Source organism: Toxorhynchites rutilus, chromosome 2 (genome assembly GCF_029784135.1).
Source record: "Toxorhynchites rutilus septentrionalis strain SRP chromosome 2, ASM2978413v1, whole genome shotgun sequence".
NCBI lineage: Eukaryota > Metazoa > Arthropoda > Insecta > Diptera > Culicidae > Toxorhynchites > Toxorhynchites rutilus.
The window spans coordinates 101553424-101567149 of NC_073745.1; the positions used below are offsets into that span (position 1 = coordinate 101553424).

The window sequence follows — 13726 nt, forward strand, 5'->3', positions numbered from 1 at the left end:
AATAACCAGAGCTACAATATTGTCGAACTGTGTTTACCTCTATCTATAAAGATAAGAAAGTTAGATTTTTTATTTCATCGACAATTTTGGTCACCCTACTTTTGATAACATAAAAATGAGCGCTCTATTATATGTAACAACTTTGTCGAAGACAGTTTTTGTCTAGAGAATCACTGTCGAGCTCTAGATGCAAATTTCCACTTAAATGCACCTCCTGGACCATAGTGCATTAGTATGCAAATCATCAGGATTTGTTCGTAGTGAAAATAGTTATCAACGTTCGCTTCGATTATTGTTTGATTAGTAATCGTTTGATTAATAACCGGTTAATGTAGTCAGTATTCAAATTAATCGAACTGACATCGGTATATTGGGCGATATGCATCTCAAGCTATAGATCTAATTTAACTAAATCTAATGACGACCGATTTTTTAAATTTATTTTCTGTGAATCATACCAAATATCTATATTTTATTTGTTCTAACGTACATTTTTGTCCTTCTCCCATCATAGCCAAAATGTCCTCAATCGTTACGGTGACAAAAACCGACAATCTGTACAGCGGCGCGAAGAATGTCGTCCTGAAGAGCAGCCCTGGCGCGGCATCGAAAGCAGTATTCGACCGGGAGGATAAATTTGGGGCCCACAACTACCACCCCATTCCGGTGGCACTGGCTCGGGCCGAAGGAGTCTACGTGTGGGATGTCGAGGGAAAGCGTTACTACGATTTCCTCAGTGCCTATTCGGCCGTTAACCAGGGTCACTGTCATCCCCGAATAGTGAAAGCCCTCACCGAGCAGGCCCAGATTCTGGCGTTAACATCTAGGTGAGATAACCTCAACCTGATCGCTTCATTTGTTCCGCACTATAACGGTTTTTTTTTGTTGTTCTCCATAGGGCATTCTACTCGAACGTTTTGGGCGAGTATGAGGAGTACATCACGCGACTGTTCGGCTACGACAAAGTTCTTCCAATGAACACCGGTGTGGAGGGCGGTGAAACGGCGTGCAAGCTCGCACGCAAGTGGGCCTACAAAGTCAAGAAGGTACCGAACAACAAGGCGAAAATCATTTTTGCCGAGGGCAATTTCTGGGGCCGCACTCTGGCTGCTGTTTCCGCCTCCAATGATCCGTCGAGCTTCGAAGGATTCGGTCCGTTTATGCCCGGATTCGAGTTGGTTCCGTACAATGATACCGTTGCGCTGGAAAAAGCTCTCCAGGATCCCAACGTTTGTGCCTTCATGGTGGAACCGATTCAGGGAGAGGCGGGCGTCATGGTTCCGGACGATGGCTATCTGAGAAAGGTTCGCGAGTTATGTACAAAGTACAACGTGCTGTTCATTGCTGATGAAGTTCAAACTGGGCTAGCGCGGACCGGTCGTATGCTTGCCGTAGATCACGAACAGGTTAAGCCAGATGTGTTGATTCTGGGCAAGGCTCTCTCCGGCGGTATGTATCCGGTGTCGGCAGTACTTGCCAACGACGATGTGATGCTGTGCATCAAACCAGGAGAGCATGGTTCCACATACGGAGGAAACCCACTAGGATGCAAGGTTGCCCTGGCAGCTCTGCAAGTTCTGGTTGATGAGAAACTGGCTGAGAATGCCGAACGCATGGGGCGCAAGCTGCGGGAGTCACTCTCGGAACTTCCCAAAGACCTGGTACCGGTGGTGCGAGGAAAGGGTCTGCTGAACGCCATTGTGATCGATTCCAAGTACGATGCGTGGGACGTTTGTCTGCGGCTAAAGAACAACGGACTGATCGCCAAGCCCACCCATGGTGATATTATTCGATTTGCACCTCCACTCACGATCACCGAAGAACAGCTGGATGAGTGCCTGGATATTATCAAGTCCACGATCATGTCTTTCGCAAATGAACACTAGGGAGCTCTGCGTCGCAGTCGTATTACAGATAATAGTGCACGAACATTTCTTTATTTCCATATTATTTCATTTAATTACATCATATTTTATCAATCTCAAAAAGAGGAGCGAGTTTATTCAGATGACAGCCATAACATAACTCAATGTGAACCGTTTCAATGCAATTCATTGGCATTGGGCATTGGCACTCTAACTATCTTGGCACTGAAACTTTGAGAGCTTTGAGGCACCCCCATGTCTGATCGAGCTGATATTTTGCACAGGCCAATAAACAAAATGTACATGGTCGGTTTTTTGAATTTGACATGACCATTTCGCTGCCACCCTAGCTAACTTTCTATTGAAATCTATCTATCGGTATATCCCTAAGGGACTGATCAAGCAAAGGGGGCCATTTTGGGGTGTGAGGGTGAGAAATGTTTCTACACTGAGAGGAAAATTTTGTATATATGACGATTTTTTTCGTAAATGTTACCAATTCGTTAGTCATTTTCTACCCTACTAATCATTGGTACATCTTACAAAAAGAAATTGGTAGGCATTATTTTTGTAGGATGGTGGCATGTTGGCCCATCATTGGAGCAGCATTAGTGAAAACGTTGTTTTTTATTTGTAAGAGATAATGATTGGCGATCTAACGCAAAATGTAAACGATCGGTGAGACATCTGGATTTTGTTTTTGAACTAAGAAAATGATGCTAATGTAACCTAAAACTCAAAAACATGCTCAGTCTAATATACATTGAATAGTCAACTGTGCAATTTTAATCCAAGATTAGAAGCTGAAAATTAAAAGGGAAAGGATTGTGTTGAAGTTTATTTTATAAGATTCGGTGTATTAAGATTTCAGTAGAAGGAATTAAACTTTTGTTTTTCCGCAGCGAAAACAAGTTCTCGATATCTTTGTGGTCGAGAATATGTTTTCGCCGAAGAGAAACAGAAGTTACATATATTTGAATCTAATAAAAACCAAAAAAAACTTACCTCCGAATAGCTTTGTTTCCTCAAGAGGAATGACGACTGCGAAGTACGCACATTACAATTCCTAGAAATGAAAACAATCAAGGTTACACATGCTATGAAGTAAAATGTACGAATCTTTAGTAGGGATGTGTATTGCATAAGACATCCGTTTTACAAAGTTTTGGTAATATTTACAAAAAATGCGTACATTTTACCAATGTTTCAACTACTAAAGATTTGGTAGTTGCATTTACTAATGTTTTCCTCCAGTGTATGATGGTATGACACTCCTCTTCCGGATTGGAGAGGGCAAGGCGCCTAGAAGCATATCCTGAGGTGGGCCAACTTGCTAAAACCACTCTTCAGCCATCTTGGAATCTACTGTATTTTGTTTGTAAACGCTTGAAGCCAAGCTCGCTCGTGATCAGTCTGTCTCTTTCATACTTCAAGCAAAAATTCCCCTTCTGTTTTCTTCCGTACTGTTTTCATATACCGCTCCCCTGACCAACTTAGTGACGAAACGGCCTCACCTTAGGACATACCTCTAGGCGCCTTGAGAGTAGGAGTCCCATAAAAATAATACACATATTTCAACCAAACATGACAATTGAAAATTTTCGGAAAACTATGACGGAAAATGGGAAAATTCGGCAAATTTAATTCCCATATGTTCTACAATTACATAGTGACAAGCGTTGCTAGTCCATTTGATGTTTGGTGTGGTATTCGATATCATATAAATAAATACTCAGGTATTGCCAAGAAATAATTACCCATTTATTGCACGCTTATCAGGCACGTTTATTCTCTTCACTTCCAATCTAAACTGTCAAACCTATCTTCGGTCAGGGCAGTACTAAGGTTTGTATGTTTAATCTCGCAGGGCCATACTCGATAGTCGGTACTTGCTGGAACGGTTTCTATGTCTTCTAGAGCTGGAATTTTGGATCGAATATTGTGTCCATAGAGCAGTTCAGTCGGAGTTCTGCCTGTAGTGGAATGTGGTGTCGTATAGTACATCATGAGGTAATCTCGAAGGTCTTGTTTCCAATCTCTGCCAAGTGAGTTTTTTTGCCGTGTTTTCTGCAGTAATCGTCGAATTCAATTCCAACAAATTGTTTAGTGTTATCCAAAGTTATCGTGCGTGGATAGCCCAATCTCGTGAAAATTTTGTCAAATCGATCGACCGTCTCTTTTGCTGTTATTTTCAGCATAATTTCTACTTCCTTATAGCGACTGTAATAGTCGATCACTACAAGTAAGTAATTACTACATGGCATCGGTCCAAGAAAGTCGATAGCTATATCCACCCAGGGTTTGGTAGGCAATAAACGGCGGTTCATCGGTTCTGGCTTGCTAGGTAATTCTACCAAACGACATTCCTCACACGAAGTAATGCGTTGTACGACGTCTCTATCCATATCAGGACACCAAGCTCGGTCTCTAAGTCGACGTTTCATTACGGACTCTCCCGGGTGTCCTTCGTGTGCTAGGTCTACGTATTCGAGATCTCAAACTACCTGGAACGACTAACTTATTCCCGCGCACGACCAACTCTCCTATGCATCCTAACTTTTGGTACTTTTTTAAATGGTAGAAAAGGCTTTGCTTCCAGATGATCCCATTGGGCAGATCGCAAACATTCCTTTATGACTTTCAAAGCATCGTCGGAATTCGCTGCTTCCTCTATTTCTGTAACGTCAATGGCAACTGATTCTACTACGGCAAGTATCATAAATGTACTTTCAGTGTCAAATTCTTTCGATGTAGGATTGTTGACCAATCTTAAAAGTGGGTCCGCAATATTGCCTGTTCCTTTGCGGTATTTCACGACGAATGAGAAGGACTGAAGGCGTAATACATACCTCTCGATTCTAGAGCAGGGTCTAGACGTTGGTTGGAAAATAGCCTCAAGAGGCTTGTGATCGGTCTCCAGTTCAAACACGCGACCAATGAGGTATATTGAAAATCTCTCCACTGCCCAGACTAAAGCTAGCGCCTCTTTTTCAGTCTGGCAATATCGACGCTTCGTCTGTGTCAAGGTTTTACTGGCATATGCGATTGGGCGAAGTTCATGGTCGTTTGTTCCTTTAAATTGGATTAATACAGCCCCTAATGCTACCGGCGTCAGCTATCGCTCTAGCTCGAAGTGTGTTATCAAAAAACCATAATGTTCAGCGTTTGATATCATTTGTTTCAATTTCACAAACGCTTTCTCTTGTTCGGTGCCGCAATAAAACTTGACACCTGAATGCGTGAGCTCACGAAGAGGTGTTACCACTGTAGCAAGATGAGGGAGGGATCTGCAAACGTATGTAACAAGGCCTAAAAAACTGCGGACCTCCTCCGGAGTCGAAGGAGCTCTGAAATTTTGTAGAGCTTCAACCTTGCATTCCGATAGTTGTACTCCTTCTGGTGTGATTGTGTGCCCCAAGAATTCGAGCTTCGATACTTTAAAAATTCACTTCGATTGGTTCAGCAGCACTCCTCTTTCATTCAGGATGCTTAACACCTTTTCCAGAGCTACATCGTGTTTCTGTTCGGAACTACCGAAGATCAATATATCGTCGATGAAATTCACTGCATTCTTACTGCATGGACTTAAAATCTGTTCCATTACGCGTTGGAATATTTCAGGCGCAACCACCACTCCATACATTAAACGTTTGTACCGAAATAATCCCATGTGAGTAATAAAAGTTGTGATGTAACGACTATCTTTATCCAGCTCTATCTGGTGGAAGGCCTCTTTTATGTCCAAATGGCTGAAAACTTTCGCAGAAGCAAATCGTGGTAGAAACTGTTCAATGGTAGGCATTATATGTCGTTCTCGCAAAATCGCCGTATTCGCTCGGCGCATTTCCACGCATAAACGTAGGTCCCCATTGTCCTTGATGAACGTGACCAATGGAGAAACCCATTGACAACCACCTTCGACAGGTTCTATTATATCGTTAGTCAATAGCGACCTGAGTTTCTCTTCTATCTTGGTCATCAGCGCAATTGGAGGACGACGAGGTTGCTGACACACTGGTGTAATTGATTTATCAATTGGAATTTGAACTAGCACTCCTTTGATTTTAGAGGAAGGATGACTTTCCTTCGATTCAATCGCGTTAACATATGTGCTGGGCAAACCGATGTGCAATACGCCTTATTTAGTTGCAGTTAAACGACCCAGTAAACACTGCTGGCCACCCTGTATAACATAGAAGGATGCTTGGCATTCGATTATTTTTCCTGTATCTTCGACCGACACCGTTGTATCGAATTTTCCCAGCACAGTTAATGGCATAGTTGGACTACCATAAGGAAGAAATATCTCAGGACACACAGTCGACTGATCCCATACATTAATTCCATTTGCTTTCAGGTACCGCCATGATCTTTCATTAACAATATTCTTTTTGCACCCTTAATCTATCATCATTTGTGTCATCACACCTCTAAGCTTGAGCCACATGAAGTCGTCGCCATCACTAATACTGAATACAAAATTGCGGGTATCGGTTGCATTTTCTCTATTAGCAATTTCGTGTACACGTTCGATTTTCGGTCGCCTATTCGGTGGGAATGATTGTTCGGAATTCCGTTTCAGAGAGCCAGTACGACATTTCGTGGCGAAATGTCCAATTCGTTTACATTTATTGCATTCTTTTGTCTTAGCTGGACACATTGGATCATAGCCAGTATGATTTACTTTACCGCGCCGAAAACACTCTCGCCTTATCGATCACACTTATCGATCTACTTTCTTCCATCGTCTTACCGAAGTTGCACTTTCCAGCCTGTTCCTGACATCTGAGCATGAATTTTTCCAAACTTTCATCAGAATCCGGTTTCAGCGTCCAAAACACATTTCTTTCGAAAGTGTCGTGTTGTTTTGGTGAGGAGTACGTATCGAGTTTAGAAATTGCCACTTGGTAGGGGTCAATTGTTTTTTCTCTGTTCTCTTGAACATCTGCACCTGGTATGGACAGGAAGGTCCTGCTTTTGCTAAAAACACATGTTTGATTCTTGCTTTGTCTGTCTCTCCGGTCGCCGCTACAATGTACTCAAAATGCCGTTTATATTTGAGCCATTCACTGCGGATGCTGTTCCGCGGTAGTTGCTTAAATTTGAACTGCGGAATCTCCCACTTTTCCATTGCCAAAAAGTGTCACACAACAGCGTACTGCTGTCAAGTGTCGGTTCTAATCGTTATCTGCTTGATTAACCTTAAATCGCTTTTACTGATTTTTTTTGTACCGCTCTCACGAGCCGCTACCTAAAAGTAGCATAAAAGAATAAAATATAAGAATCTTTTGTTTCTTCGCCACTCACCAGGTAGCCTACCACTGTTAGTGGTAATTTTCTACGCCGTTCCACGCCAGGCGATGAATGGTGAGTCTGTAGGCGTAGATGATGGGACGTCGCGTGCGCGCACAACGTGTAGCGGTGTCGTGTCGCACTTCCCCTTTATGCGCAAGTGATGACGACGGTTGCTCTGCGCGACCACGTGGATTAACGAAAGTCGTGGTCCTCTCCAAACTTCGTTAATGGGGTCAGGAAACGGCTCCTTTCTACACATCGCAAAGAATAAAAAAACACCACACATACGCCACAATTAACTTTTATAATAGCCACGTGCCTTGGAACTCGAAGCTTACCTCTTAGTTTTGCTTCGGGGGAACACCAGCGGGAAATAAACCTCTTCCGATTTCTCGGGATACTATTTATTTCCTAATATTAACTAAATTATATACAGAAAACAAAGAAACAAAAAAAAACTAAACAATTCAATGCACTGTCTAGCACATGTAGCCTTTAAACTACAGTACCCTTTTACCGTCCACTCGCGATGCAGAACAACTTATCCGCTCCTGCCGTTTTCACTGTCGAAGTCGGAATGGCAAGCATATCTCAAGATCCTCAGATCAGCGAAACATTCATTGGAACCGGAATTACGTAATAGTTAACGATGTTAACTATTCCGTATTCACACCGAAATTCCCCTGCGCTTTCAAGCATTCGCGGGCAATGCCCTTCAACCTCCCGAGCACAGTTCAAGTCGAAGCGCTCGCCGGGTTTTGAAATTTAAAGAACAAGAAAACCCTGTATCGTACAAAGTATCGCCATTCATCGCTGGGAACGGCGATAAAGCAGAACAACTCAGCGTAAATCCTAGGTCGTGAGTAGAACCTTCTTGATCCGTAAGAACATGCGCATGTAGGATAAGAATAGAAAGCCACACCACTAACAATAAAAACCACACAACAATGCCACACCGCGAAGCACTACGCCGATGGTAGACCAATGCCCATCGGTATAGAACTCCCAAAATCGATATGAGCGAATAGTCATGATAGTAAACGCACCATTCTGAATCTTTTGAGCGCTATGGTTCGAGGGTTCGAAACCGATAGTAGTTATACGTAGCAAATAAAATTCAATGTTTAGAGTTAAATTTATGATGCATTAAACGTTTTCTGGGTTCATGTTATGAATGAGTTTCGTGATTGAGTTTAGTTGTGTAGTGTTTAAATGAGTTAATTTATGTAAATAAATAAATGTTGAGATAGAGTAGAGTAGATCTAAAAGGCTCTACATTTATTGGCTGGCGGTGTAGCCTAAAAACCCGACAAACCGATTAATTTTTCAGTTGGTCACGAGTCCAGGGTTGGGACTCCTCTTCTTGTGAAGCTTTGCAACCCCCGCGCACGTCTCTGAAACTGGTTTTTCAAGGTGGGTGGAGCGGACATAATTAAGTTGGTCCAGTGGGGAGAACTTTTCGGCATAATCGGTATCAATTTGACCGGTCGAAGGATTTTCTATTGTTAGAATTGCGGAACGCGGACAAACGGTGTCGCGGGTCTGACTGTAGCGCAGGTGAAAGTCGCTGAACAAGCCGGGGTTTGGAAGGAAAGGACAAACCCGCCCTTAGGTGTTGGGTGTCTGATCGCCGGGCAAAGCGAAAACACGGCGGTTGATCTCCCTCGCGGGAGTGGCGCTTAAGCCAACCGCTTACCTGCGTAAACCCTCCGGTAGCGACGAACTCGCGCGTTACATTTGGCTACCGTGCTACAACTTTTTGCCACTTTCATGAAATGTATCTTGTTTACATGTGTGAGCTGCTGGTGTAATATGTTATCATACGAATACACTGTTGTCGAATTTTTATGCTCGTTTGCTTCAAAAAGGCCAATGCGCACTTTTGCCCCGTGTGCATTTTTACCCCGCACTACTCTACGAGTTTGGGTTTGTTGAAAAGCCACAAGTGTCGAGTTTCTAATACTACCATAAGGCATTGAATTATTCACTTTTATGTTTTTTAACGATTTTCCTGAAAGAGAAATTATGATCATGGTTGTCTACCTCTGGTCATGGTTTGTCCGTTTTTGAATGAAAAAATTGTAAGGGGTTGTATCTAGGACACGACCGCATATTTTCGACGTAGAACTACGCAATTATTTTATGCAATCCACTTGTTTACCATTTCGAATATTATTTTAGAATGCATCGAAATTTTTGTAATAGATTATGCTCTTCGTTACAAATAAATTTGATTAACGTCCTTTTACGTTTGATATTATGCCTAGGACTACCAAAATATATGAACGGAAATATTGTCAAACTATCATTGTATTTTACATTTGCCTCTGAAATTATTTCACATTTCATGTTTACGTAATTCTCGAACCGCGAAATTTCATTCGCCCCCTAGTATCTCAAATGACGATTTTTCCAGGCTTCTCAGTTTAAAAGTATGTTTTAGGGAAACATATTCTGGTCTGCACAACGACAAGCGAGTACAAAAATACTCAACACCAAAAAATACCTCCGACTTGCATGTATTTGCAAAGCGGATTCCCCCAGGCAAATTGATTTTAATTTCCGTGTTAGGGAAACACAGCTCGGTGGGTACAAAAATACCCCCGACTTGCATGTATATTTGCAAAGCGGATTTCCCCAGGTACATCGATTTTGAAGTCTGTGTTGGGGAAACCGTAAATCGGGCCAATCAAAACTTGGCAGTTAGGGCGTTTAGATAACATTTATTAATTGTGATAGATGCGTAGAAATATTTCCTATCAATTGTTGCAAACATCTTTCCGATCTGTTAAGAAATGTTCGAGTTATAAGCATTCGAAATACGGGTAGGGTTAGCACACAAATCGGCAGAACAAATGTATGGGAAAAAAGGAAGTTCTTCCAGTTTTCATGAATTTAAACCGTTTAGAGATTAGCGAATTGTAAGGCGTCGTGCACAAATTACGTAACGCGATAAGGGGGGAGGGGGGTCGAGGTTGCGTTACTTTCTGCGCAATTTCTCTAGGAAATTGCGTTACGTAGGGGGGAAGGGTGTTGAGGAGCAATATCTGCATTTAGCTCAGTGTATGATTTAGCCCCCATTTAGTACGGCGCCCATGAGTTGGTGCGATGAAAAGGAACAAAAGATATTTTAACAGCTTCTAGAATGTTCCATTATTACAGTTTGCATTACACACGAATAAACACGTTTTTTTTGTACTTTGTAGCTATTAATCGCGGTGTTTAATTATTTCCCGTCCGAATTCCATTGCCTAATAGGTTATGGGCCCAGAATTCGCGTGTTAGGGAAGTGTTTATGATTAAGTGCGTATTCCGCGGGTGATAATCCGAGAAAATGGAACGTGAGTCAGAACTTGTGCGGATTCCGATGTTTGATGGCACAAACTTCCCATCATGGAAGTTCCGCATTTTGATCGTGCTAGAGGAGCATGATTTGAAGGAATGTGTGGAACAGGAGGTGGAGGAAGTGGAGGCGTTGACTATCAAGGAGGAGGACAGCGCAGCCAACAAGGAAGCAAAGGAAAAGGAGGCGGAAAAGCGGAGAAAGAAAGACCGCCGGTGCAAGTCGTTACTTATTTCCCGGATTTGTGACAGCCATTTAGAGTACGTACAGGATCAGGCAACACCGAAGGCTATGTGGTTGGCTCTGCATAAAGTGTTCGAAAGGAAAAGTATTGCGAGCCGATTACACTTGAAGAAAAAGTTGCTTACTTTGCGGCATGAGAGTGGAACCAGTTTGCAGGAGCACTTTTTAGTTTTCGATCGAGTTGTGCGTGAATATAAAGCGACAGGCGCGGTGATTGACAACATCGATATAGTTTGTCATCTACTGTTGACGCTGGGACCCAAGTTTGCGACGGTCGTTACTGCGTTGGAAACGATGCCGGAGGAGAATTTGACATTAGAGTTTGTCTAATGCAGACTGCTTGATGAGGAGATCAAGTATAAGGGAACAGATTTCGGTTTGAGTGCCCCCAAGCGTGAGCCAGCTGCTTTTGTCGGTAAGTCGACAGGCACGAAAAATAAATGGAAGTGTTTCGTGTGCCAGAAGATTGGTCACAAAGCGGCAGAGTGCCCTGATCGCGAGAAAAAGAAAATCGACAAGAAGAAACCAAGTGCGAACGTAACGGAAGAAAGTGGTGGATTGTGTTTTGCTGCCGGAACTGATTATGACGAAATGAAAATAAAGTGGTTAGCAGATTCTGGTGCTTCGGAACATATGACAAATGATAAGAACATCTTCGAAACGTTAGTACCCTTACAGGAACCGATTGAGATTGCGGTTGCGTTGAGTGGAAAGTCCGCTGTAGCGAAATTTCATGGTAATGTTAAAATGATCGCCGCGAGTGGAAATGTGAAACGCCAGTGCACGTTGGAAAACGTACTGTACGCCCCAGACCTACGGTGTAATCTGTTTTCGATCCGTAAGGTGGATATGGCGGGCATGGAAGTAGTTTTCAAGAACGGTGGTGTTAATGTTTTGAAAAACGGTGAAGTAGTCGCGTGTGGTCAGCGTCATGGATTACAGTATGAGATGGATTTCTACGCAAAGAAAGGTGATACTTCGTTAATGTATTCATGTGGGAAGATTCAGAAGTGCAATGAACTGTGGCACAAGCGTTTCGGGCACTTAAGTGAGAAGAATCTGGAAAACATAATGAAGAAGAAAATGGTGAATGGTATTGACAACAGTGGCAGTAGTTGTTGTTTATTAAAGACACTTTACCATTACTATGGCATTCGTGTCGCTATGTGGCAGTAGTGATAAAAGCGAAATATACTGTGAATCTTGCATTGAGGCAAAGCAGACTAGGAAGCCGTTTTCTGAAAGTTTGGAGAAGAAATCTTCTCGAGTACTGGATCTGATTCACACAGATGTATGTGGACCAGTAACACCGGTGAGCCACGATGGCAGTCGTTATTATGTGAGTTTTATCGACGACTGGAGTAGATTTACGATGATTTACCGGATGCAGTCTAAGGATCAAGTTTTGAATTGTTTCAAGCTCTACGAAGCAATGGTAACAGCTAAATTTGAGCGGAAGATCTCGCGTATACGTTGCGACAACGGTGGTGAGTACCGAAATGAACTTTTTGGGCGTTTTTGTCGCAAGAAGGGAATCCAGATGGAGTGTACCGTGCCCTAAACGCCGGAACAGAATGGCGTCAGCGAGCGGATGAACCGCACGTTGGTGGAGAAGGCGCGGGCGATGCTTATAGGTTCCAAGGTGGACAAGAAATTCTGGTGCGAAGCTGTGGAGACAGCTGCATATGTAATAAACAGAAGTCCAGCGAGTGCTCTTCAAGACGGAAAGACTCCTTCAGAGATGTGGGAGGGTCGCAGACCTAATGTATCCGGATTGCGTATCTGGGGTAGTCCTGCATACTGCCATGTACCAAAAGAAAACCGTAGAAAGCTCGACAGCAAAGCGTGAGAAGGGATTTTCCTCGGCTACCATTGTAATGGCTATCGTATCTGGGATCCGAAATGGAGGAAGGTGGTAGTGCTGCGTGATGTGATCATTGACGAGACAGGTACTCTTGATAAGTCTGAAGATTTTCACAACAAGTTGGATCAGTCGATCGATCAGTACGAGGATTGCGAAGAAGCAAGAGGAAGTTCCGATTCAACAGGGGCATCCGGAGGTCACGTGGAGGAAACACGAGAGGCTGATCGTAGTGTCCGTAAACGAGATCCGCCAGGGTGGCATAAGGACTACGATATGAATTATGCTTACGCTTTGAGCGCAATGAATTTTGTAGAGAACTTTCCGGATACGTTAAACGAAATGAAAGAGCGCGATGACTGGTCGCAGTGGAAGGCTGCAGTTGAAGAAGAGATGGAATCTCACCAGAAGAATGGCACGTGGTCATTATGTAAATTGCCAAAAGGGAGAAAACCAGTATCTTGCAAGTGGGTTTTTCGAATCAAGCGCGGGGAAGATGGTGATGTTGATCGGTATAAGGCTAGGTTGGTGGCACGTGGGTTCACCCAGCGATTGGGATACGATTATACAGATACGTATGCTCCGGTGGCGAGACTGGATACAGTTCGTGCAGTTCTTGCAGTTGCGAACCAGGAACGCTTGGAGGTCCACCAGATGGACGTTAAAACAGCGTTTCTCAATGGGAGTCTTCGTGAAGAAATTTACATGACTTTGCCAGAGGGCTTGATTGGAGAGCCGGACGTTGTCTGTCGGCTTAATCGAGCGTTGTATGGCTTGAAGCAAGCATCTAGAGCCTGGAACGAGAGATTTCACGAGCTAGTGATTAAGTTGAGATTTCTGCGTAGCGAAAACGATCGTTGTCTATACATGCGAGGAGAAGGTGACTCGAAGTTGTTTCTATTACTATACGTTGACGATATTCTCATTGTTGGCCGGAGTTTGATAGAAATCGTACAGCTGAAGAAGCGTCTTGCAGCTACGTTCGAGATGTCTGACCTAGGGCAAGTCGGAAGCTTTCTTGGTATGCGCATCGAGAGAGATGTTCAGAATTGAGTTTTGCGGATTACTCAGCGTGCGTATCTGGAGAGCCTTCTTCGTAGGTTCGGCATGGAAGATTGT

At 43.3% G+C, this 13726-nt stretch overlaps 1 protein-coding gene and 1 long non-coding RNA gene across 2 annotated transcripts in view; one reads left to right on the forward strand and one right to left on the reverse strand.

Moving 5' to 3' along the window:
- LOC129764588 (ornithine aminotransferase, mitochondrial) overlaps nucleotides 1-1988 on the forward strand; it is a 29738-nt gene extending 27750 nt beyond the window's left edge. The window contains exons 2-3 of the mRNA XM_055763806.1: nucleotides 515-827; nucleotides 899-1988. Of these exons, the coding sequence (XP_055619781.1) occupies nucleotides 515-827; nucleotides 899-1886 (1301 nt within the window). The 3' untranslated portion in view covers nucleotides 1887-1988. The remainder of the gene's footprint in view (nucleotides 1-514; nucleotides 828-898) is intronic.
- LOC129764590 (uncharacterized) lies at nucleotides 452-3671 on the reverse strand. Its single transcript, XR_008741176.1, has 3 exons — nucleotides 3623-3671; nucleotides 2871-2931; nucleotides 452-2668 (listed from the first exon to the last, which is right to left on the reverse strand). It is a non-coding gene; the product is annotated as an uncharacterized LOC129764590 (long non-coding RNA).
- Between the last annotated feature and the right edge of the window lie 10055 nt (nucleotides 3672-13726).